The sequence below is a fragment of the Pithys albifrons genome, chromosome 33, assembly GCF_047495875.1.
Source record: "Pithys albifrons albifrons isolate INPA30051 chromosome 33, PitAlb_v1, whole genome shotgun sequence".
In the NCBI taxonomy this organism is placed as follows: Eukaryota; Metazoa; Chordata; class Aves; order Passeriformes; family Thamnophilidae; genus Pithys; species Pithys albifrons.
The window spans coordinates 1,308,455-1,334,612 of record NC_092490.1 but is presented as its reverse complement, the minus strand read 5'-3'; the positions used below and the strand labels follow the sequence as shown (position 1 = coordinate 1,334,612).

The window sequence follows — 26,158 nt, the reverse complement described above, 5'->3', positions numbered from 1 at the left end:
CCTGTGGGGGAGAACAGTTTCTACCTTTTTTTTTCTTCTGTTTCTCTGGTGCTTGTGGTACATATCTCTGGCCCCAAGAGACTTGGAATTCTGTCTTTGGAAACGTAGAGCTGTTGCTCAGGAGAAGCTGTTTTTTACCCTTTCTGGGCTGCACAAAGTCTGGTCCTCATGAAGAGGTGAGAGAGGGGGAAATAGGGAGAGATTTTCCCATGGGGTTACCACTTTGCTCTCTTTCATTTTCCCTCCCTGAATTTTCAAAAGTCCTTCTCTGAGTCCAGGAGTGTTTGGATGATGCTCTGGGGCACAGGGTTTAAAGGTTATGCTGTAAGGGAGAAATTAACCTGAGTCAAGAAAGTTCTAAGTTGGAGATGCAATTTACTAGAAAGATTACAATAAATGCAATGATACAGAGAAAAACTTGTTTCAGCCCTCAATAAACCAATTGTATAACCCATCCCGCTGGGGCATGAACATTATGGTCTTCATTAGCCCCTGTGCTGAGTGCCACGTGGTATCCCTGAATTCCCAGTAAAAGGAAAGGAAACATTTTGGTGAGGATGATGGTCGCAGTGTGGTCAAGAGTGGCTGTTGCAGTTCTGTTAAAGTCTTAGTCCCTCTCTGGATCGAAATAGTGATGCCAGAAATGCCAATCCCTGAAGATTTGACATACTCAGGTTCAAGTGGGAATGCCCTGCACCTCACCCAGGCTGGGGACTTCAGCAGTGGGTGATTTGACCCTGTGAATCCTGGGATATTTTTGGAGTCTTTGATGGTGTGAGTCATTGCAGCTGCCTATTGTTCCAGCCCCTAATGGCCCATTAGCAGACATGAGCCCTCAGGGTGGGTGTGAATGTGTTGATGCCTCCCCAGAGGGGAGTTATCACAGCTGAGTCATTGGTGTGAAGACACAAACATTCCTGTGCCTCCCAGGGTTCTCTCACACCCAGCTTGTAGCCTCAGGGCTTGGGTGGGCTCTGTATTTATACTGATAAATGTATAAATTCTGGGTTTTTTCACATCTTCCAAAATGCAGCTCTGTTCCTTGTCTTCTGTAGGGACTCTTGAACTCTTGGAAAATTTGTCTCAGCTTCTCTCTGAGGGAGGTTTTGAGATTCCTTCTGAGGGAAATTTTGGAGAACATGGCTCTGCTGTGCAGCCAATGGAAAGAAAATATTTTGTTGTCCTTTAAAAATATTTTAGCCACCCTTCTATCACTGACATGTAGGTGGCAGGAGAAAATGTGGAGAATGAAGGAGTGGTTACACAGAAATCTGAAATAATCCTGTTATTAAAAGATGCAGAGAAAAAATAGGTTGGATCCGTGATGGCCCATTAGGAGAGGTGAAAATCTCCAGGCCATGTGTGGGAATTGTCTCAGTGCTCCCAGGGGGGAGTTATCACAGCTCAGTCCCTGTGCAAGGCCAAAGAAAACACACCTACCTGGAGCCTGAGCTGGCAGGTGTGCACACCCTCAGAACCTTGGGGGTCACTTTGCACATCATCAGCTCCACCTGCACTGTCTGAGCCATCAGCATTCCAGCCTTTCACACCTGGGCACACATTCTTCTGCCAGGAGAACAGGACCACCCTTATTTAATCTCAAATTCCCCTACCACTCCCAATTAGCAGGCATTTTGGGGAACAGAGAAAAGAGAAGGAGGATACCAGAAGTTTTGTGTCACCCAGGACATTATCCACCACTCTATTCCCTTTTCCTTTTTTTTCCCTTTTCCCCAGTATGCCCTGAATAACACATTAACTCTGCACCTCTCTATCCAATATTATACACAAATAGGAACAATGGAACAGAGAGTTTTACACCACAAATAGGTCCTCTTCAGGTACACACCATGTTTCCCTGTTTTTCTGAATTACCCACCAAGTGCAACTTTGTCCTGGATCAAAATCAATCCCACAGATGGGTTTGCCTTTGCTTGAGACAGGACTGATCCACACGGTTTCCCCTGACACACCTCTCAGGTGCACTGTGGGGACTTTCTCTCCATCTGTGCTGTGAAGGGGCTCTGATTGGGGTTATCATCTAGTTATTAAAATTATTAGAAATGACTCTGCCCAAATTAAGGTGCAAAGAGGACCAGATGCCAAAGTCAAGAGGATGGATTTTATTTAAGAGTAAATGTGAGGCAAAAAAAGAGAAATAGAAAGAAATAGGAAAAAGGAGAGGGGGAGGGAAAGAGGGTGACAGAGAAAAGTTAAAACAGGAAATGTATCCCCACTCCATGGAACCCAGTGGTGTCCTGTGGGTCTGGATCTGCTGTCTCCTTGGTGCTGAGGGTCCCCCAAACACAGAGTCCAGGTTGGATTTTTCTGGGATTTTCCTCCCTGTCACAATTTATCTTCACAAGATTCCTTTCCAATTAATGTTCCACAAAGCTGCACCCACAACTGAGAAATGTCAGTGCTGCAGAGTGCAAGTATTTCCTAAACTGGTTACAGGTCTTGGGATCTGGGGAAAGGTTTTCCTGTATTTTATCCTTGTCCCATTTGCAGTCCAAAGCTGAAACTCCTTCTGATTTAGGAAGTGGGTCTCAACAATTTCCCATGGAATAGTTTCGTTTATTCTGTTAAAATCTTTTAGTTCACATGTGAAAATCTCTGTAAAATTAAGACAAATTATCATAATAAATCTGAAGACTTCTGAGGAAGAACTGGGAATATTGTTACATAACTGTATGATTTCAAATATGCAAAATCTCTTGTACAAACTCTTAAATTAAACTGGGTTGTCTTTTTTAATTCTCAAGTGGCTGAAACGTAAGTATCTCTCCATAAGAGAAGACTAAGAGATTATTCCACTCCATTCCACATTTTTAATATAAAGAATAAATTAATTTAGCAAATGTAAATAAAAATGGTTAAAATGGTTTTTAAATGTAGTCCTGCTAATATTTGATCTCCCAATGCATCCCTCTCAATGAAACCACCACCAAACAACAAAAATATTAATTACTACAAATTATGGGGTGAATAAAAGTTTTGTTGATTACAAACAGCTCCATCTCACCTGTTGGCAGGTCACTATAAAAAGAAAAGTTAAAATTTGGCCAAATAGAGACTGATTACTCAAAGGCAGGCTGGGATAATGCTCCTAAAGCAGCAACTTGAGTCTGAAATGCTGACAGTCACGAGGTGACACATCCTGAGGGAAAGATGCTCATCACACCTTGGCTGCTTTCTGTGAGCCTTCTCCTGCAGATCTGCTGGCAGTTCCCCCAGTCCCAGCTGGTTCCTTTGATCTTCAGTGGGAGCTGCTGGAATTCCTGGAAAAAGAAAACTACTCAAACCTCCCCAAAAAAGCTACTCCTTAGTGAATCAAGTGGTTTGACTGCATGAACTGGGGATCTCTCAGGTAGAGTTTTAACTCCTCTTCCATGTAGTGCTCTATGCACTGATGTTTTTTTCACCCTAATTTTCAGGGGGTTTCCTCCCATTAATTTCCTGTTCAGAGACAGTCAGACATCTTGAAAAAAATCAGCAAGAGCTGCCCCTTGTGCTGGGTTTCTTTGAAGGTTCTTAGCAGGCTTCTACTTCTCACCCTGGAGCCATGAACTGACCTTATCAGTTGGGCAGATAACACGTGCTGCGTTTGCTCCAGTGGTTTAACTTTGTGCCATCTGGGAAGTGGCTCCAGCCCCTCAGCATCCCACTGCATTAATAGTGACTGGATTTCCATCTCCCCTGATCCAGGGCCAGGCTTTGATATCTTGGGAGCCACACACGGTGCCAGTTTAGCAGCAGTTTGCTGACCCTGGCACACATTGGTGGTTTCAGCTTTAATTAAGGCTCAATCTGCTCCTTCCTCATCATCAGCTGTCAGTGCAAACCTGATGTTTTGCTCTTTCTCACAACAACAGACTGGCTCAGTGTCTCTCAGCTCCTCCCCTGAACACAGGAAGTTTGAGTTACAAGGCTTTGTTACGGGTTCTACATCCTGCAAATCTCCCTGTAAGATTCTCCCTCTCTCCTGCACATTCCAGAGCTCCACCTGAATCTTTCAGACATGCCCATGCTCAGCAGCAAAGCAGTGCCACCATTTGCAGCCTGTCTTGGAACTCAGCAGCAAGCAATGCTCCCACTGCAGCCTTTTGGCTTAATCCTTGCTTTTTCTGGAAATACCATTTTTTCGTCTGACACTTGCAAAGACAGGATTATTTCAGATTTCTGTGTATCCACTCCTTCATTCTCCACATCTTCTCCTGCTGCCTCCACCCCAGCACAGAAGAGTGGCGAAGAAATTTTTAAAGGAAGGACAACAATACATTCTAGGAAATAGTGATACCAGAAATCCCAAAACCCAAAGATTTTTGGTGCTCAGATTCCAGTGGGAATGCCCAGTACTTCATTCAGGGTGGGGACTTTCACAATGGGTGGTTTGACCCTGTAAGTCATGGGATTGGTTTGGACTCTTTGATGGTCTGGGTTATTGGAGCTGCATATTGTTCCAGCCCCCAATGGCCCATTAGCAGAGATGAGCCCTCAGGGTGGGTGTGAAGGTGCTGATGGCTCTCCAGATGGGAGTTATCACAGTTATCACACAGTCCTTGCTGTGGAGGCACAAATATTCCTCTGTCTCCCAGGGTTCTGTAATGACCCAGTATGTAGCCTGAAGGCTTGAGTGGGCCCTGTCTTGCTACTGATAAATCTAGAAATTTAGGTTTTTTCATATCTTCCAAAATGCAGCTCTGTTCCTTGTCTATCAACCTACTTGGGAATTTTTCAAACTTGCAAACCTTTTTCAGCCTTCATCAGAGAAGTTCACTGTGGTACCAAATACAGAGTTGTACCACAAGGACTGGGATCGTGGAAGACCAAACATCCCCAGACCCTCCCTGTCCCCACAGGCAGAGCCACAGGGACCAGGGCAGGTCCCCCAACAACTGCCACTGCAAATGACCTGGTTTCTGCTCTTGTGCAAACAGGCAAGGACCCAGTCTGGCAGGAGATGCTCCAGGAAAAGACCAGGTATGTCCAAGACACAGAATTTGGGGAAGGAAAACAGACCTCAGTGCCCCTCATGCATATCTGGTGTGTGTGAGAACACCTCAGGTCAGAAATATCCACCTGCCCAGGGGCCCAGCAGTGGGGCAGCACCAGAGTTCAAACAGGGCAGGAGAAACTGCTCCCTGCAGACCCCACAGCCAAGGACAGAGAGAAACCTGCCAGGCCACTACACACCCCCCAGGCTGGTGAACCTCCTGACACAATCCTGGGGACCAAACCTGTTGTTCTCCTTCCTCCTCTGGACCCAGGAGCCCCAAGGTGGGGCACGATCCTGCCCAAACAGCAGAGATTGGCAGGTCTGGGGTTGTGGAGTGAGAACAGGACCGTCCACAGGAATGAATAAGGAATAGGGAGCCTCAGGTGTCACCCCATGTCCTCTGTCTCTCTCAGTGCCTCTCCTAACCCTTACCACATCATTCCCAGTCCTCCTGAGTGTCCCTGCACCCCCTTTGCCTCTCTCCCAGTGCCCACCAGCTTTTCCACCTCACTGATTCTGTTGAGCTCCCAGTCCGCCCAGGCCCCTGCTCTGCTCCAGGATGGATTTCTACCCTGCCCAGGTACAGGTGAGGTGGTTCCAGGATGGACAGGAGCTCTCAGAGCCCTTGGTGGCCACAAAAATGGTCCCAAATAAGGACAGGACCCACCAGCTGCTGGTGATGCTGGAAATCCCCCCTAGGAAGGATCACCTTCACCTGCTGGGTGGGGCACATCAGCCTGGAGCACCCCCTCACCTGGGACTGGGGTATGGCCTGGCAACTTGGAGGGAGGCTGGGGATCCTGGGTCTAATTGGGGAGGGGGTTGGGGAAGCCTTGGGAAACTGGCAGGCAGTTTGGGGAGCCTGGTGGTAATTCAGGGGGATTTGGGGAGGGAATGGACAGGTCCAGAAGAGGATTAGAGTGTCATGGAAGGGGGTATGGGACAAAATGCGAGAAACTGGGAAGGATTTGGGGGCCTTGGGGAATTACTGGGAAAGGGTTTGGGAGACTTGGAATACTGGAGTGGGTTTTGAAGGGTCCAGGGATCAATTAGAGGGGAAATATGGAGCAGCCAAGGTTTGCTAGGAAAGGATTTGGAAAGCCTTTTGGGAGCCCTTGTGGGGCTGAGAGGAATTGGAAGGAGTTTGGGGAAACCCTTGGGTTGCTGGGAATGAGATTGGATCATCCTAGTTGGGATGTGGGGGCGGGGAATGGGATCCTGAACGGGATAGGAGGAGGTTTCAGGTCGTCCTTGGTGAGTTGAGGGCAACTGGCAGGAGGTTTGTGGATGTCCTGGAGGCTCAGGGAGAAGTTTTGGAAGGTCCAGACGCCCCCAGACCTCCCAGAGCCGCCACGTGCTGCCTGCAGGAAGACACTGACAGGGATCAGGGACTTCATGTTGGGCTTCTTCTTCCTGGTTCTGGGGCTCAGCTTCTCCTTGTGCCAGAAGGGGAGGGGGTTGCTGCGGATCCTGCCCTATCCCCATGTGTGCCCTCCCAGGGGATCCCCCACCTCAGTGTCACCCCTTTTCTCTCCCCACAGAGCTCCTGAGCCATCGGCAGCCACAGACCCTCCCTGTGGCCTTGGGCCCAGCACAGACCACCCACCCCCATCCCTGTGCTGATTTTAGAGGGGTTGCATTTCCCCACAGCCCCTGATTTTTTTCTAACACCACCTGATTCCACTGTTCCCAGTAAAGCGTCCCAGTTCTTACCAGTTCAATTTATTAGAGGGCAGTGGGGAACAGACCTGGGGGGACCCTGCAGGAAGGAGCTGAGGTTGGGAGGAGCAGAACCAGCCCCAGGATAGATCAGTGGGGACTTCTGTGTGTCCCCTGTGACCCTCACATAATACAGAAATACAATGAACAATGCTCCTCCACTGTTTCTCTGCCAAAAACATCCTATTGAAAGGTTTTCTGTCAACATTTTACTAAAAGCTCCCAAACAAACTTCCTGCCAGAGCATCCTGCCAGAGCCTGCCTGCCATAAAGGTTCCTGCTGTTGGGCTCGTAGCTGCCTGCCAAAAATCACGTACAAACCTTTTGGAACACTATGAAAACTCAGAGAAGGCACCTTGAGAATTCGGGGAGGGAAAATGAAGGAGAGCAAACTGGTTACCATAATGGAAAATCTCTCCCTACTTTCCTCTCTCTCACCTTCTCATGCGGACCTGATTTTGCTCAGCCCAGAAAGGCAAAAAGATACCTTCTCCCGAGCAACAACTCTACATATCCAAAGACAGCATTCCAAGCCTCTTGGGGCCAGAGATATCTATCACAAATGGCAGAGAAACAGAAGGAAAAAAAAGGTAGAAACTGTTTTCCCCCACAGGGTATCTCAGCAAAAAAGTAACTTCTGGTGGTAAGATTTTTCTTAGCTTCTAAAAGCAACCTTGGCTTTTCCCCATCCTTTTTGTATCTCTTTCTGCACCTCCTAGCAATTATTTTTTTTTTTTAAAGAAAGAGAAAAAATGCAAACAAACCCCTCCACCTTACACCTTCCCAAACTGAAACTGGTTTTGGTATAAAGAACTAAGTTGTAAAAGTCTTAATTTTGTTTGGGGAAAATATTTGAACCTAAAGTGTTGGGTTTTTTTTTCTCTGCAGTATTTAAGCGGATGAAACACATCCACATTGGGGACTGCCCTGCAAGTGCTTGGAATATGGAAAGAGGTTTCAGAGCAGCTCACATCTCCTCAAGTATCAGTGGGCAACGTGGTTAAAGGCTTGATAAGGAAAATTCCTTGTGAGCCCTCTTTAGCAGAGACCACGTGACCCACGTTCCAGGTGTTCCATGCTGGGCACTGACCTGCTGACTCACGTTCGAGGTGATCCATGCTGGGCAAGGAGCTGCTGATCCACGTTCCAGGTGATCCATGTTGGGCACAAACATGGAGACCCACGTTCTGGCTGAACCATGCTGGGCAGTGCATTGGGTTTGTGTGGCCAGATCTAGATAGTGGAGGGACTCCACGGCTAGGTGTTTCGAGCAGCTGCCAGAAGCTTCTCCCATGTGCAGCACCTCACCTGACCCCTGAAGGTGAGGGTGACCCAAATACTTTTTAATCCACCCCATGGGGAACATTAGATTTACTTTATCAATATATCTGCAGATGTAGGGTTTAGAACAGTTTTGTGTGCATGGAAAGTAGGTTTGGAGCAGTTTGGGTTCCTGTCTGTAGATAATAAAAAGCAAAAAAATCCCACTTTCCTTCTCTGGCTTCACACCCAGCCTGTCCCCTCCAGGGGTGGGTGTTCCCCCTCTGGTTCTGGGTGGTTCCTTTGCCCATGGGTAGCAAAGCACCCACTGCTTTTGCAGCTGGAGAGTTTTGGAGGCATGAACCATCAACATTCCAGTCTCTCCCAGCTTTGCACCCCAAAAGCTGAGAAGGGTCGATCTGTCTCCTCAAAGCAGCCCAATGCCACTGAAAATGGCTCAATCCCACCCTAAAATTATTATTGTTCTTATTTTCTCTATGGAATTCAGCCAGAGCCAAACCTCAGCTCTCAGCAGGCTGAGGCTTGGTCTTGCACTTCTGCCTTTGCTCAGCCAGAACATTTTCAGTGTTTAATAAGTTTTTACCTTCCCTCACAGGAGGGAGGACACTGAACCCAGAAAACTAGTATGAAAAATTTAGAAAACACTGAAAAAAAGAAATACTTTTTGCTCACAGATATCCTTTTCATGTACTTCTCTTCTGCTCTCCTATTATCGATGTTATCCACAACAGCAATTCTGTAGGTGATGGCCTAAAAAAAGCATCTAATTGAATGAGAATCATTCCATAAAACTAAATCAAAAATGAGGGATCTGAAACTCTCTCAGATGAGCACAGTTTAGGAAAAGGGCTCCTCAGTCACTTAGAAATCTTGGCTGATGCTGCTCATTGTGTACCTGAAAATTTTAAATAAGAAATTAAAAACTGTCTTATAAGTCCTAGTTCAGCAGGTGGGACCAGTTTATCCCTGTGTGGATGATCAAAACTGTGTATTCCACACCCTCTCTTCATTTCCCAAAAACTGTTAACAATGGAGCATTTGCAGCAGCTGCCCAGGGCACAGCTGACCCCTCAGGCTGGGAGCTGGGTGTGAAAGACATCTGTGAGATAAGAGCTGGGATAACTCCCCTGCAGGGAGTCGTTAGCACCTTGACACCCAGCCTGAGGGGGTGTGGCTGCTAATGGGCCATCAAGGGTTCCAAAATACCCCTGACTACCAGAGTTAATCACCCATTGTGTGACTCCCCGCCCAGGGGGAGGGACTGGCTGCTCCCTGGGGTACATATCCTGGGGAAAGACCTCAGGGGACACTCGTTGGTTTGAGAGGAGGACCAACACCTAGACAGGAGGATACCACCACCTTCAACCAGCCTGTGACCACCGCTCTCCACCAGACTGCAACTGTCAGCTGCATCAACAGGTTTGCCACTTTGCACTTTTCCTTTGGACTTGGGGGAGCCACACAGGGTTCAGCACAGGGGCTAACAAACCCCTTTGTGCTTGTGCCCCAGGGGGCTGGGTTATACTGCTGGGGTTTTGTGGGTTAAAACCAATTTTTCTCTTCCTGCCATTGCATTTCTTGTAATATTGTCATTAAGTTGTAACTCTGACTTATAATCTCCTTTGTGTTGTGTTCATTTCTCCTGCCAGTTTGCCTTTAACCAGCACAGCTCCCCACTTGGGGCTTCCACCACCCTCTGGAAGGATCTGAGCTGTGACCACTACTAGGACAGGACCACAGACACCACTGGGTGAGGACCACTGGCTTGACTGCCAGTCCCAGCAGCACAGCCTGACTGCAGTGCTGACTCTCAAGGTTCCTGCCAGGGTTTTGGGGTGTGGGGAAGGTGAATCCTATGGAAGGGGAGCCATTCTGTCTCTGTGCTGTGGCCATGTGTGTTTTATGGGAGGGGGAGGCTGGGCACTAACTTGACTGGACAGAGTGGGCTGGGCTTGGGAAGTTTCTCCTCCTGAGTTTGCTTAGCCCAGTTTATGAGTTGTTTTCAGCATTTCTTCTTGGTAAAGAAGATGTGTTTCTCCACTTTCTCAGCATTGCAGACACCTGAGTAGGGAATCCCAGACAGGAGACTTCTCTCCACGGTGACTCCCCCTTGCAAATTATCTCAAACTGAGACACTGGTGTGTTTCTAGAGATAGATTTGAGAGTAGGAACCCCCAACCAGTATGCTAAGATGTTGTTTTTTTACCCCAGAACAGCATTTCTCCTTTCCAAACATTGAAAGGATGCAGAAGGAGGCTGCGAGGAAGATGAGAATGCCCCAGGAGCCCCAGGCAGGTGAGGAGGAAGTCAGTGCCCCTTTGCCCCTCTCTTGTGCTGCATCTTCCAGCCCAGCATGGCCCCGGCTGCAGGACAACCCCGCTGCCGACGCCGTCCTGCCAGGGCCGGGTTTGGGGGGATTGGCCTTCCCTGTGGCCGGAGGCAAATGCCCTGAGTGTCCTTGTTCCTTCCTGCCCCAGGCCCCGAGCTGAGCATGGAGAGCACGGAGGACAAATCCCCCAGGCAGAACTTCACAGTAGAGGCTGATTTGAACAGTGCCACGGTGCAGGAAGTCACTGGGGAGAAAAAACCACGGCGATCCCACAGGAAGAGGAGCTCCAAGCCGAGCCGAGAGACATCCGAGGAGGAAACACCCAACGTGTCCGGGGAAGGCAGTCAAAGATTGAGCCAGAGCTCTGACCTGGTGGTGCAGCAGCAACTTCAGAGAAGGGAGAAGCGCTACAAGTGCTTGGAATGTGAGAAGAGCTTCAGCCAGAGCTCAAATCTGATTCGTCATCAGCACATCCACACTGGGGAACGGCCTTACACATGTGAGGAATGTGGGAAGAGCTTCAATCAGAGCTCCAGCCTTAAGCAACACAAGAAGATCCACACTGGGGAATATCCCTACGAGTGTTCTGAGTGTGGGAAGAGGTGTCGGACCAGCTCCAATCTTCTTGTTCATCAGCGCACACACACGGGGGAGAGGCCCTTCTGCTGCACCGACTGCGGAAAGAGATTCACCCATAATTCCAGCCTCCTCATTCACCGGCGTATCCACACTGGAGAGAGGCCTTACCAATGTAGGGAGTGTGGGAAAGGCTTTAGACAGAACTCTGAGCTTGTCATCCACCAGATGATCCACACTGGGGAGAGGCCCTACGAGTGTTCCGAGTGTGGGAAGAGGTTTCAGACAAGCTCAGCTCTCCTTGTACATCAGCGCATACACACAGGGGAGAGGCCTTTCCGCTGCACCGACTGCGGGAAGAGATTCAATGTCAACTCCAGCCTCATCACCCACCGGCTTATCCACACCGGAGAGCGGCCATACAAGTGTGACGAGTGTGGGAAAAGCTTCACCCAGAGCTGTAACTTGACCAGACACCAACGCACCCACCAGTAATGGAAGCCCTGTGCGTGCCCCAAATGTGGGAAGAGCTTTGTCTGCTGCTCCAACTCCATCACCCATCTCCAGAGCCACGTTTTGAACAGAACTGCTGAACCACATTCCCAGTGATCCACGTTAGGAACACACCTGGCTGGTGTTCTCCTCATCCTCCTGGTTCTCTGTGGGCACTTGAATTTACACAGGGGGAGGAACATCCATGGTGTCAAGGGTTTAGTTAGGCCCAGATTTAGGCTTTCTTTTCTAGTGCAGGCCTTGGACAATCAGCTGAGTTGAACCAGGTCAGGCCAGTTGACTTCTAGTGGCCAATGATATTGCCTACCATATTCTGACGTCATCTCAGATAGAAAAAGAGAGGGAGGAGGTGTCTTCCTTCTTCTTCCTGCTGGATGAGCAAAGACTTGGGGTGAAGGTCAGAGCTCCTGGGGAGAGACCAAGGCCCTCCAGCATTTTATTATCTTTTCTAGGGAATTGCAATTTTTTTCTTATTGCTCTTGCTAGCTTTTATTCTTAGTGTGTAGTTTGTATTTTATTTGGGTTTTACTTTTTCTCTCTATTCTGTTTAATGTACCATAATCTACTGAACTATCATCTGCTGTTTGTTTGTTGGGGTTTTTTTGGGGTGGGAGGAGGGTGGGGGAGGAGGAGGGACTTTTCCTCTGAAATGCTTAATTGGCATTTTACTAAGTCAGAACCATCCCACGTGGGGACAGAAACTGATGTGTGAAATTCATTGGGAAGGGGGATTTGCTGACTTTTGACCCTAAAAATCTCCCCTGCTCTCACTTAGTTCTTCTGGTGGCCGAAAGCAATCCTGAATGGGGTTTGAGATATTTTCCAAACTAAATAATTCTATAATTCTAATCCTCTAAAGGCCACCCAACTCAACCCCATATACATTCACATGATTCGGGTTTTTTGTGTTTTTTTTTTAAATATTTTATTTGATTCATCTCCATCTCTTAAAATCACCTGAAATTGAAGTTTAAATAAAGAGATCTAAGAAAGACATCTAAATTTCCATCATTCTCTTGGGAATTCGGGCAGGAATTTGGGGTTCTATACAATATTCAGGAAGATTTCAGGGTTCTGTGGGGATTTGGGTTTTTTTTCTCCAAAACTGGAGGTGTCCAGACCGACTGAAATTTCTCCATCATTTTTCAGTCTAATATCTGAGAGGGATTGATCTGTCAGCTCATAACACCTCAATCCCACCCCAAAATGGCTTCATGCCAACTTGAAATGACTCAATCCCATCCCAAAATGGTTTAATCCAATTTCAACCCACTTAGGGGGAGTTCACCAGCAGGAGAAGGGATGCTACAAATCCAGGGATGATGGGATAAAATTGGGAGGGCTTGGATGCAAATTGGAAGGATTGGGATGGAACTTGGAGGGGAATGGGATGGGATTTGGGAAACGTGAGATGGGGTGTGTGGAAAAACTGAGGGAGCTTCTGTGTTGCCCCCCTATCGTGAGGAGGGTAATGTGAGGGAGTGTGGGGGACATGTGACATCAGCACTTGGAGTGGGAACCCACAGAGAGGGACACAGGGAGCTCTTTCTGAGGGGATCCTGCTGCTTTGCAGCAGTTCAGGGGCCTTTAAATATCTTTTGAGGGTTTTGCTTCTTTTTTTCTTGCGCTAAGTTGACCCTCTTGCAATCGGGGTGATGAGATGACTCTATTGATGGAAAAATCCTGCTGTTTTATGTCTTGTTTTAGTGGTTCTAAATGGCTCTTCAGAGTTCCTCCCCCCCGTCCCCACTCATTCTGGGGGTTGTAGTGACCCCCTGTCTCCACTGGTGCCTGAGGGGAGTTATAATCCCCAATTCTGCAGTGTTGAACGTGGCTTGTTGGGGACCCACATTCATTGACAAGTTACCTGTAGGAGGGTGTCTCCCCTTCTTCCAGATCTGCTGGGGTGGGGCTGGGACGCCTCCCCACACTGGGAGCATCCACAGTATTTTGGGAGGGTATGGGAGTCATTGTGCACTGGGATCAGCCCAGCTGGTGTCACACAATGCCAGAATGTGCTGAGTGGGAAGGGACCCCCAAGGATCATGGAGTCCAATCCGAAGCCCTGCACAGGTCCATCCTCAAGAGTCACACCCTGTGCTCCAGAGCATCATCCAAACACTCCTGAAGCTCTGGCAACCTTGGGGCTGTGCCCACTGCCATGGGGAGCCTGGTCAGTGCCCACCACCCTCTGGGGGAAGAACCCCTTTGGAAGATCCAACCTTACCCTGCCCTGACACAACTCCAGGCCATTCCCTGGGTGCTGTCCCTGGTTCCCACAGAGCAGAGATCAGTGCCTGCCCTTCCTCTGTCCCTGCCCAGGAAGTTGTAGCTGCAATGAGTTGTCCCCTCACTCTCCTCTTGTGCAGCTCAACACACCAAGTGCCCTCAGCTGCTCTTTACACACATCCTCTGCAGGCCCTTGCCCATCTTGATTTCCTCCCTTGGACACTCCCCAATGGCTCAGTCTCTTCCTTCTCCTGTAGTGGCTCTAATAGCCTCAATATTTCAGGTGAGGGAACTGCCAGGGCTGTGTGATGTGGGGCCTGAGGGTGCCCAGGGGCCACTGGGACATTGCAGGGCCTCCTGGAACCCAGGGGACACTGTGACACTGCAGGGCCCAGGTCACACTGTCACACACACAGAACCAGCCAGCCCTGCCCAGCACTAGGCAGTAGCACAGAGGGCACTGCCCTCCCCTGGCACCACTGGCACCAAAGAGGAGCCCCATTGGCCTCTCTGTGTCCAAAAGCAAAGGCAGACACAGCCCTGGCACAAGGGGCAGCTGCAGCTGCTCCTCACTGTGCCCAGAAGGGCACACACATGCACCCCCTGGTACAGCAGGAGGCACATCCAGCTGCTCCTGAGCCAGCACAGGGCAAACCCCTGTGCCCCTCCAGGCCTGCACAGCTCCCTCTGCCCCACCATCACCTCAGGCAGCTGTCCTGCACCTCTGGGGCTGCTCCCTGTCGTTTCTCATCTTGAAATTGGACATCAGGACTCCAGCAGATCCCTTCTCTGCTCCCACTAGTGAAGATGCCAAATGCCCTGTGGGGTGGGTGCAGCAATGGCAGCGCAAGAACTGGCAGAACAGGGTGAATCCCATCTGGGCTGCTGCCTTGTGGCAAAGGAATTACTGCCGGGGTGGGACACCTGCTTTGAAGGTGTGTCCTGGGGGTGCTCCTGTACCCAAGAGTCAGGCCCCTGAAGAAGAGCAGAAAAACCAGCAGGTGGGTCAGGCTGCTGTCATTGAAGTTCCTCAGGTGCCTTGGCATTGGCAGCACAAGGGGGAATTATTTCTGGCTCCCTGTGCCCAGGAAAACCTCGGGCCATCAAGGCAGAGATGGAAAATTTGGATGGGCTTGCGATTGAGGGATGGCCTTAGACATGAACACTGTTGCACAGGGTGTCCATGGATGTGAAAGGTGCTGCAGTTACACAGGCTTAGCAGGTGGAGCCTCTCTGTGATGGAGGACAATGGCTCAAATAGAAATAAGAGCAGGCCTGGCTGACTGACTATCACACTATGGCAAAAGCTTCACAGCAAGGGACATGTGCTTATGGTGATGGAAACAACCACAGCAAGGCTGGAAACATCCCCTGTGTCCCATGGCACTGCCTGGAACACTGTCCTGGGACTGGAGGAGGAAATTTGATGGTGACATGGAACCCCTGAAAGAATTGAATCAGACTATGGGACTCAGTTCCAAAACCACCGGACAGACACCTGGGCCAAAGAACATGTCCCTGAGTGGGTGAGTCCCATCCCCTGCCATGCAGCAGCCTCTGGGAAGATCCAAGGGTGCAATGGACAGGGAAAGAGCACACAAAGAGCAGAGGGTGGTGGGATCTGCAAACATTGGGATGCACATTTAGCAAAGGCCACCTGGTCAGTCCACACTGGGGAATCTCCCAATAAGTTTGGTCCTGCCCAATTAAAATATTTCGGTCTTGTAGAAGGGCATAAAATTCCTGTAGTGTCCATTAAAACATGCTGGGTAGAACACCTACCTGGAGCCTGAGCTGGCAGGTGTGCACACCCTCACAACCTTGGGGATATCTTTCCATATCATCAGCTCCACCTACACTGTCTGAGTCATCAGCATTCCAGCCTTTCACACCTGGGCACACATTCTTCTGCCAGGAGAACAGGACCACCCTTATTTAATCTCAAATTCCACTCCCACTCCCAATTAACAGGCATTTTGGGGGAACAGAGAAAAGAGAAGGAGGATACCAGAAGTTTTGTGTCACCCAGGACATTATCCACCACTGTATTCCCTTTTCTTTTTTTCCTCTTTTCCCCAGTATGCCCTGAATAACACATTAACTCTGCACCTCTCTATCCAATATTATACACAAATAGGAACAATGGAACAGACAGTTTTACACCACAAATAGGTCCTCTTCAGGTACACACCATGTTTCCCCATTTTTCTTTATTACCCACGAAGTGCAACTTTGTCCTGGAGCAAAATCAATCCCACAGATGGGTTTGCCTTTGCTTGAGACAGGACTGATCCACACGGTTTCCCCTGACACACCTCTCAGGTGCACTGTGGGGACATTCTCTCCATCTGTGCTGTGAAGGGGCTCTGATTGGGGTTATCATCCAGTTATTAAAATTATTAGAAATGTCTCTGCCCAAATTAAGGTGCAAAGAGGACCAGATGCCAAAGTCAAGAGGATGGATTTTATTTAAGAGTAAATGTGAGGCAAAGAAAGAGAAATAGGAAGAAATAGGAAAAAGGAGAGGGGGAGGGAAAGAGGGTGAGAGAGAAAAGTTAAAACAGGAAATGTATCCCCACTCCATGGAACCCCGTGGTGTCCTGTGGGTCTGGATCTGCTGTCTCCTTGGTGCTGAGGGTCCCCCAAAACAGAGTCCAGGATGATTTTTCGGGGATTTTTTTCTCTGTAATGAATTATCTTCACAACATTCCTTTCCAATGAATGTTCCACAAAGCTGCACTTACAACTGAGAAATGTCAGTGGTGCAGAGTGCAAGTATTTCCTAAAATGGTTACAGGTCTTGGGGGCTGGGAAAAGGTTTTCCTGTATTTTATCCATGTCCCATTTGCAGCCCAAAGCTGAAACTCCTTCTGATTTAGGAAGGGGGTCTCAACCATTTTGTATGGAATAGTTTCTTTTATTCTGTTAAGATCTTTTAGTTCACGTGTCAAAATCTCTGTAGAATTTAGACAAATTATCATAATAAATCCGAATCTTACTGAGGAAAAACTCTGGGAAGGTTGATACATATTTGTATGATTTCAAACATGCAAAATCTCTTGTAGAAACTCACAAATTAAACTGGGTTTTCTCTTTTAGTTCTCAAGTGATTGAATTTAAAGTATCTCTCCATAAGAGAAGACTAAGAGATTATTCCACTCCATTCTTTCTTTTTTAGTATAAACAAAAAATGATTTAGCAAAATTAAATAAGAATAAATAAAAATGTTTGCTTTATAATGTCCTGCTAATATTTTACCTCCCAATGAATCCCTCTCAATGAAAACACAAACAAACCACGAGAAATATTATTTAGTAATAATTACGGGGAAATTAAAAGTTTTGTTGGTTCCACACAGCTCCATCTCACCTGTTGGCAGGTCCCTATAAAAAGAGAAGTGGAAATTTCACCCAGGACAGACTGATTATTGAAAGGCAGGCTGGGATAATGCTCCTAAAGCAGGAACTGGAGTCTGAAATGCTGACAGTCACAAGGTGACACATCCTGAGAGAAAGGTGCTCATCACCCCTTGGCTGCTTTCTGTGAGCCTTCTCCTGCACATCTGCTGGCAGTTCCGCCAGTCCCAGCTGGTTCCTTTGATCTTCAGTTGGGAGTGTTGGAATTCCTGGAAATAGAAAACTAAACAAACTTCACCCAAAAAGCTACTCCTTAGTGAATCAGGTGGTTCAACTGCATGAACTTGGGGTCTCTCAGGTGGAGTTTTAACTCCTCTTCCATGCAGTGCTCCCTGCACTGCTGTTGTTGTTTGCCCCATCTCTTCAGGGGGTCTCCTCCCATTATTTTCCTGTCCAGAGGCAGTGAGACTGCTTGTAAAAATTCAATAAGAGCTGCCCCTTGTGCTGGGTTACTTTGAGGGGTTTTAGGAGGTTTCTGCTCCTCACCCTGGAGCCATGAACTGACCTTATCAGTTGGGCAGATAACACGTGCTCCGTTTGCTCCAGTGGTTTAACTTTGTGCCATCTGGGAAGTGGCTCCAGCCCCTCAGCATCCCACTGCATTAATAGTGACTGGATTTCCATCTCCCCTGATCCAGGGCCAGGCTTTGATATCTTGGGAGCCACACACGGTGCCAGTTTAGCAGCAGTTTGCTGACCCTGGCACACAGTGGTTGTTTCAGCTTTAATTAAGGGTCAATCTGCTCCTTCCTCATCATCAGCTGTCAATGCAAACCTGATGTTTTGCTCTTTCTCACAACAACAGACTGGCTCACTGTCTCTCAGCTGCTCCCCTGAACACAGGAAGTTTGAGTTACAAGGCTTTGTTACTGGTTTAACATCCTGCAAATCTCCCTGTAAGATTCTCCCTCTCTCCTGCACATTCCAAAGCTCCACCTGAATCTTTCAGACATGCCCATGCTCAGCAGCAAAGCAGTGCCACCATTTGCAGCCTGTCTTGGAGCTCAGCAGCAAGCAATGCTCCTGCAGCAGCCTTTTGGCCTAATTCTCCCTTTTTCTGGAAATACAACTTTTTTTGTCTGACTCTTGCAAAGACAGGATTATTTCAGATTTCTGTGGAACCACTCCTTTATTCTCTGCATTTTCTCCGGCCACCTCCACCCCAGCAGAGAAGAGTTACGAAGAATTTTTTTAAAAGAAGGACAACAATATGTTCTAGGAAATAGTGATACCAGAAATCCCAAAACCCAAAGATTTTGGGTGCTCAGATTCCAGTGGGAATGCCCAGTACTTCACTCAGGGTGGGGATTTTCACAATGGGTGGTTTGACCCTGTAAGTCATGGGATTGTTTTGGACTCTTTGATGGTCTGGGTTATTGGAGCTGCCTATTGTTCCAGCCCCCAATGGCCCATTAGCAGAGATGAGCCCTCAGGGTGGGTGTGAAGGTGCTGATGGCTCTCCAGAGGGGAGTTATCACAGTTATCAGAGAGTCATTAGTGTGGAGACACAAACATTCCTGTGTCTCCCAGGGTTCTGTAATGACCCAGTATGTAGCCTGAGGGCTTGACTGGGCCCTGTCTTGCTACTGATAAATCTAGAAATTTAGTTTTTTTTCACATCTTCCAAAATGCAGCTCTGTTCCTTGTCTATCAACCTACTTGGGAATTTTTCAAACTTGCAAATCTTTTCCAACCTTCATCAGAGAAGTTCACTGCGATACCAAATACAGAGTTGTACCACAAGGACTGGGATCCTGAAACAGGAAACGTCGCCAGACCCTCCCTGTTCCCACAGGTAGAGCCACAGGGACCAGGGCAGGTCCCCCAACAACTGCCACTGCAAATGACCCGGTTTCTGCTCTTGTGCAATCAGGCAAGGACCCAGTTTGGCAGGAGATGCTCCAGGAAAGGACCAGGTATGTCTAAGACACAGAATTTGGGGACGGAAAACACACCTCAGTGCCCCTCACACACATCTGGTTTGTGTGAGAACACTCCAGGTCAGAAACATCCACCTGCCCAGGGGTCCAGCAGTGGGGCAGCACCAGAGTGCAAATAGGGCAGGAGAAACTGCTCCCTGCAGACCCCACAGCCAAGGACAGAGAGAAACCTGCCAGGCCACTACACACCCCCCAGGCTGTTGAACCTCCTGACACAATCCTGGGGATGAAACCTGTTGTTCTCCTTCCTCTTCCGGACCCAGGAGCCCCAAGGTGGGGCACGATCCTGCCCAAACAGCAGAGATTGGCAGGTCCGGGGTTGTGGAGTGAGAACAGGACCGTCCCCAGGAATGAATAAGGAATAGGGAGCCTCATGTGTCACCCCATGTCCCCTGTCTCCCTCAGCGCCTCTCCCAACCCTTCCCACATCATTCCCAGTCCTTCTGAGCGTCCCTGCAGCCTCCTTGCCTCTCTCCCAGTGCCCACCAGCTTTTCCACCTCACTGATTCTGTTGAGCTCCCAGCCCGGCCCAGGCCCCTGCTCTGCTCCAGGATGGATTTCTACCCTTCCCAGGTACAGGTGAGGTGGTTCCAGGGTGGGCAGGAGCTCTTGGAGCCCTTGGTGTCCACCAACATGGTCCCCAATAAGGACTGGACCCACCAGCTGCTGGTGATGCTGGAAATCCACCCCTGGAAGGATCATCTTCACCTGCTGGGTGGGGCACATCAGCCTGGAGCACCCCCTCAGCTGGGACTGGGGTATGGCCTGGCAACTTGGAGGGAGGCTGGGGATCCTGGGACTAATTGGGAAGGGAGTTTGGGAAGACTTGGGAAACTGGCAGGCAGTTTGGGGAGCCTGGTGGTAATTCAGGGGGATTTGGGGAGGGAATGGACAGGTCCAGAAGAGGTTCAGAGAGTCATGGAAGGGGGTATGGGAAGCCATGGGAGCAACTGGGAGGCATTTGGGGTCATGGGGGATTACTGGGAAGGGGGTTTAGGAGACTTGGCATACTGGAATGGGTTTTAAAGGGTCCAGGGAGCAATTGGAGGTGAAATATGAAGGAGCCAGGGTTGGCTATGAAGGGATTGGGAATGGCTTTGGGGAGTCCTTGTAGGGCTGAGAAGAATTGGAAGGAGTTGAGGGGAGCCCTGGGGTTGCTAGGAGTGAGACTGGATCATCCTAGTTGGGATGGGGGCGGGGGGTGTGGAATGGGATCCTGAAGGGGGTGGGAGAAGGTTCAAGGTTGTCCTGGGTCAGCTGAGGGCAAAGGACAGAGGGTTTGGGGATTTCCTGGAGGCTCAGTGAGAAGTTTTGGAAGGTCCAGACCCCCTCACACCGCCCAGAACTGTCACGTGCTGCCTGCAGCAAGACAGTTACAGGGATTGGGGGCTTCGTGTTGGTCTTCTTCGTCCTGGTGCTGGGGCTCAGCTTCTACCTGTCCCAGAAAGGGAGGGGGTTCCTGGGGGTCCTGTCCCTACCCCCATGTGTGCCTTCCCAGGGGATCCCCCACCTCAGTGTCACCCCCTGTTCTCTCCCCACTGAGCTCCTGAGCCATCAGCAGCCACAGCATGGACCATCCACCCCCATCCCTGTGCTGGTCATGGAGGGGTTGCATGTCCCCACAGCCCCTGCTTTTAGTTTAACACCACCTGATTCCACTTTTCCCAGTAAAGCTTCCCAGTTCTTACCAGTCCCAACTATTAGGGGGGCAGTGGGGAACAGTCCTGGGGGGACCTCGCGGGGAGGAGCCGAGGTTGGGAGAAGCAGAACCAGCCCCAGGATGGATCAGTGGGGACTCCTGTGTGTCCCCTGTGACACTCACATAATACAGAATTTCAAGGAACAATGTTCCTCCACTGTTTCTCTGCCAAAAATATCCTATTGAAAGGTTTTCTGTCAACATTTTGCTAAAAGCTCCCAAACAAACTTCCTGCCAGAGCATCCTGCTGGAGCCTGCCTGCCATAAAGGTTCCTGTTGTTGGGCTGGTAGCTGCCTGCCAAAAATCACGTACAAACCTTTTGGAACACTATGAAAACTCAGAGAAGGCACCTTGAGAATTCCGGGAGGGAAAAGGAAAGAGAGGAAACCAGTTTCCATAATGGAAAATCTCTCCCTAATTCCCCCTCTCTCACCTCCTCAGAAGGACCCCACTTTGCTCAGCCCAGAAAGGCTAAAACACCTTCTCCTGAGCAACAACTCTACATATCCAAAGACAGCATTCCAAGCCTCTTGGGGCCAGAGATATCTATCACAAATGGATGAGAAACAGAAGGAAAACAAAAAAGGTAGAAACTGTTTTCCCCCACAGGGTATCTCAGCAAAAAAGTAGCTTCTGGTGGTAAGATTTTTCTTAGCTTCTAAAAGCAACCTTGGCTTTTACCCAAACTTTTTGTATCTCTTTCTGCACCTCTTAACAATTATGTAGAATATGAAAAAAAAAAAAAAAAAAAGAGAAAAAAAAGAACCAAAAAAAAAGAAACAGGTTTTGGTATAACCAACTAACTTGTAAAAGTTTTAATTTTGTTTGGAGAAAATATTTGAACCTAAAGTGTTGGGTTTTTTTTCTCTGCAGTATTTAAGCGGATGAAACACATCCACATTGGGAACTGCCCTGCAAGTGCTTGGAATATGGAATGAGGTTTCAGAGCAGCTCACACCTCCTCAAGCATCAGTGGACAAAGTGGTTAAAGACTTGATAACCAAAATTCCTTGTGAGCCCTGTTTAGCAGAGACCTGATGACCCAAATTCCGGGTGCTCCATGCTGGGCACAGACCTGGTGACCCACATTCCATGTGATCCGTGCTGGGCACAGACCTGCTGACCCACATTCTGGGTGTTCCATACTGGGCAGTGCATTGGGTTAGCTAGACCAGGTTTTGGTAGTGGGAGGGGCTTCAGGGAGGGGTTCTGTGAGCAGCTGCCAGAAGTTTCTCCCATGTCCAGCACCTGACCTGACCCTTTAAGGTGAGGACGACCCAAATACTTTTTAATCCACCCCATGGGGAAGATTAGATTTACTTTCTCAATATATCTGCAGATGTAGGGTTTAGAACAGTTTTGTGTGCATGGAAAGTAGGTTTGGAGCAGTTTTGGTTCTTGTCTCTAGTGATATAAAAGCATAAAAATCCCACTTTCTTTTTCTAGCTCCAAGCCCAGCCTGTCCCCTCCAGGGGTGGGTTTTCCCCCCTCCGCTCCTCGGTGTTTCCTTTGCGCATGGGTAGCAAAGCACCCACTGCTTTTGCAGCTGGAGAGTGTTGGAGCCATGAACCATCAACATTCCAGTCTCTGCCAGCTTTGCACCCCAAAAGCTGAGAAGGGTCATTCTGTCTCCTCAAAGCAGCCCAATCCCACAGAAAATTACTCAATTGCACCCTAAAATTATTATTGTTCTTATTTTCTCTATGGAATTTTGGGGCAGCCAGTGCCAAACCTCATCTCTCAGCAGGCTGAGGCTTGGTCTTGCACTTCTGCCTTTGCTCAGCCAGAACATTTTCAGTGTTTAATGAGTGTTTACGTTCCCTCACAGGAGGGAGGACACTGAACCCTTCCACAAATGCGGAAAACTAGTATAAAAATTCAGAGAACAGTGAAAAAAAGAAATACCTTTTGCTTTCATTTGTCCTTTGCATGTACTTCTCTTCTGCTCTCCTATAATCGATGTTATCCACAACAGCAACTCTGTAGGTGATGGTCTAAAATATGCATCTAATTCAATCAGAACCATTCCATAAAACTAAATCAAAAAGGAGGGATTTGAAACTCTCTCAGATGAGCACATTTTAGGAAAAGGGCTCCTCAGTCCCTTAGAAAACTTGGCTGATGCTGCTCATTGTGTGCCTGAAGTTTTTAAATAAATAATAAAAATTCATCCTACATGTCCTAGTTCAGCAGGTGGGACCAGTTTATCCCTGTGTGGATGATCAAAGCTGTGTATTCCGCACCCTCTATTCATTTCCCAAAAACTGTTAACAATGGAGCATTTGCAGCAGCTGCCCAGGGCACAGCTGACCCCTCAGGCTGGGAGCTGGGTGGGAAAGACATCTGTGAGATAAGAGCTGGGATAACTCCCCTGCAGGGAGTCGTTAGCACCTTGACACCCAGCCTGAGGGGGCGTGGCTGCTAATGGACCATCAAGGGTTCCAAAATACCCCTGACTTACAGAGTTAATCACCCATTGTGTGACTCCCCGCCCAGGGGGAGGGACTGGCTGCTCCCTGGGGTACATATCCTGGGGGAAGACCTCAGGGGACACTCGTTGGATTGAGAGGAGGACCAACACCTCGACAGGAGGAGACCACCACCTTCAACCAGCCTGTGACCACCACTCTCCACCACACTGCAACTGTCAGCTGCACCAACAGGTTTGCCACTTTGGACTTTTCCTTTAGACTTCGGGGAGCCACACAGGGTTCAGCACAGGGTCTAACAAACCCCTTTGTGCTTGTGCCCCAGGGGGCTGGGTTATACTGCTGGGGTTTTGTGGGTTAAAACCAATTTTGCTCTTTTCTACCATTGCATTTCTTGTAATATTTTCATCAAATTGTAACTCTGACTTATAATCTCCTTTGTGTTGTGTTCATTTATCCTGCCAGTTTGCCTTTAAACCAGCACAGCTCCCCACTTGGGGCTTCCACCACCCTCTGGAAGAATCTGAGCTGTGACCACCACTGGGACAGGACCACAGACACCACTGGGTGAGGACCACTGGCTTGACTGCCTGTCCCAGCAGCACAGCCTGACTGCAGTGCTGACTCTCAAGGTTCCTGCCAGGGTTTTGGGGTGTGGGGGAGGTGAATCCTATGGAAGGGGGGCCATTCTGTCTCTGTGCTGTGGCCATGTGTGTTTTATGGGAGGAGGAGACTGGGCACTAACTTGACTGGACAGAGTGGGCTGGGCTTGGGAAGTTTCTCCTCCTGAGTTTGTTTAGCTGAGTTGTTTTCAGCATTTCTTCTTGGTAAAGAAGATGTGTTTCTCCACTTTCTCTGCATTGCAGACACCTGAGTAGGGAATCCCAGACAGGAGACTTCTCTCAACGATGACTCCCCCTTGCAAATTATCTCAAACTGAGACACGGGTGTGTTTCTAGAGATAGATTTGAGAGTAGAAACCCCCAACCAATGTGCTAACATGTTGGTTCTTTACCCCAGCACAGGATTTCTCTTTTCTAAACATAGAAAGGATGCAGAAGGAGGCTGCGAGGAAGATGAAGATGCCCCGGGAGCCCCAGGAAGGTGAGGAGGAAGTCAGTGCCCCTTTGTCCCTCTCTTGTGCTGCATCTTCCAGCCCAGCATGGACCCGGCTGCAGGACAACCCCGCTGCCGACGCCGTCCTGCCGGGGCCGGGTTTGGGGAGATGTCCTTGGCCTTCCCTGTGGGCCAGAGGCAAATGCCCTGAGTGTCCTTGTTCCTTCCTGCTCCAGGCCCCAAGCTGAGCATGGAGAGCACGGAGGACAAATCCCTCGGGTCGAACTTCACATCAGAGGCTGTTTTGAACCGTGCCATGGTGCAGGAAGTCACTGGGGAGGAAAAGCCACGGCGATCCCACAGGAAGAGGAGCTCCAAGCCGAGCCAAGAGACATCCGAGGAGGAAACACCCAACGTGTCCGGGGAAGGCAGTCAAAGATTGAGCCAGAGTTCTGACCTGGTGGTGCAGCAGCAACTTCAGAGAAGGGAGAAGCGCTACAAGTGCTTGGAATGTGAGAAGAGCTTCAGCCAGAGCTCAGATCTGATTCATCATCAGCACATCCACACTGGGGAACGGCCTTACACATGTGAGGAATGTGGGAAGAGCTTCAATCAGAGCTCCAGCCTTAAGCAACACAAGAAGATCCACACTGGGGAATATCCCTACGAGTGTTCTGAGTGTGGGAAGAGGTGTCGGACCAGCTCCAATCTCATCACGCATCAGCGCACACATACGGGGGAGAGGCCCTTCTGCTGCACCGACTGCGGAAAGAGATTCAATCAGAACTCCAACCTCATTACTCACCGGCGTATCCACACTGGAGAGAGGCCTTATCTTTGTGGGGAGTGTGGGAAAAGCTTTAGGCAGAACTCTGAGCTTGTCATCCACCAGATGAACCACACTGGGGAGAGGCCCTACGAGTGTTCTGAGTGTGGGAAGAGGTTTCAGACCAGCTCACTTCTCCTTGTACATCAGCGCATACACACAGGGGAGAGGCCTTTCCGCTGCACCGACTGCGGGAAGAGATTCAATGTCAACTCCAACCTCATCACCCACCGGCGTATCCACACTGGAGAGCGGCCATACAGCTGTGACGAGTGTGGCAAGAGATTCACCCGGAGATGTAACCTGACCAGACACCAACGCACCCACCAGTAAGGGAAGCCCTGTGCGTGCCCCAAATGTGCGAAGAGCTTTGTCTGCTGCTCCAACTCCATCACCCATCTCCAGAGCCATGTTTTGAACAGAACTCATGAACCACATTCCCAGTGATCCACGTTAGGAACACACCTGGCTGGTGTTCTCCTCATCATCCTGCTTCTCTGTAGGCACTTGAATTTACACAGGGGGAAGGAACATCCATGGTGTCATGGGTTTACTTAGGCCCAGATTTAGGCTTTTTTTTCTAGTTCAGGCCTTGGACAATCAGCTGACTTGAACCAGGTCAGGCCAGTTGACTTCTACAGACCAATGATATTGCCTACCATATTCTGACGTCATCTCAGATAGAAAAAGAGAGGGAGGAGGGGTCTTCCTTCTTCCTCCTGCTGGATGAACAAAGACTTGGGGTGAAGCTCAGAGCTCCTGGGGAGAGACCAAGGCCCTCCAGCAGCTTATTATCTTTTCTTATTGCTCTTGCTATCTTTCTTCTTAGTGTGCAGTTTGTACTTGATTTGCGGTTTAATTTTTAATTCTCTTCTGTTTAATATACCAAATTCTACTGAACTCTGATCAGTTGTGGGGTTTTCTTTTTTTTTTTTTTTGGGTGAAGGGGCAGGGGTGAAAGGGGGACTTTGTCTCTGAAATGATTACTTGGCATTTTGCTATGTCAAAACCATCCCACGTTCGGACACAGACTGATGTGTGAAATTCATTGGGAAAGGGGATTTGCTGACTTTTGACCCTAAAAATCTCCCCTGCTCTCACTTCGTTCTTCTGTGGCTAAAAACAATCCTGAATGGGGTTTGAGA

At 48.9% G+C, this 26,158-nt stretch overlaps 2 protein-coding genes across 2 annotated transcripts in view; one reads left to right on the top strand and one right to left on the bottom strand.

The window, feature by feature from the left end:
• The window catches only part of LOC139684162 (uncharacterized), a 1,455,962-nt gene that overhangs the window by 157,611 nt on the left and 1,272,193 nt on the right, over positions 1-26,158 (top strand). Inside the window, 2 exon segments of the mRNA XM_071579763.1 lie at positions 10,669-11,395; positions 24,671-25,342. Coding sequence (XP_071435864.1) covers positions 10,669-11,395; positions 24,671-25,342 — 1,399 coding nt within the window.
• LOC139684161 (uncharacterized) overlaps positions 1-26,158 on the bottom strand; it is a 1,434,678-nt gene that overhangs the window by 197,759 nt on the left and 1,210,761 nt on the right.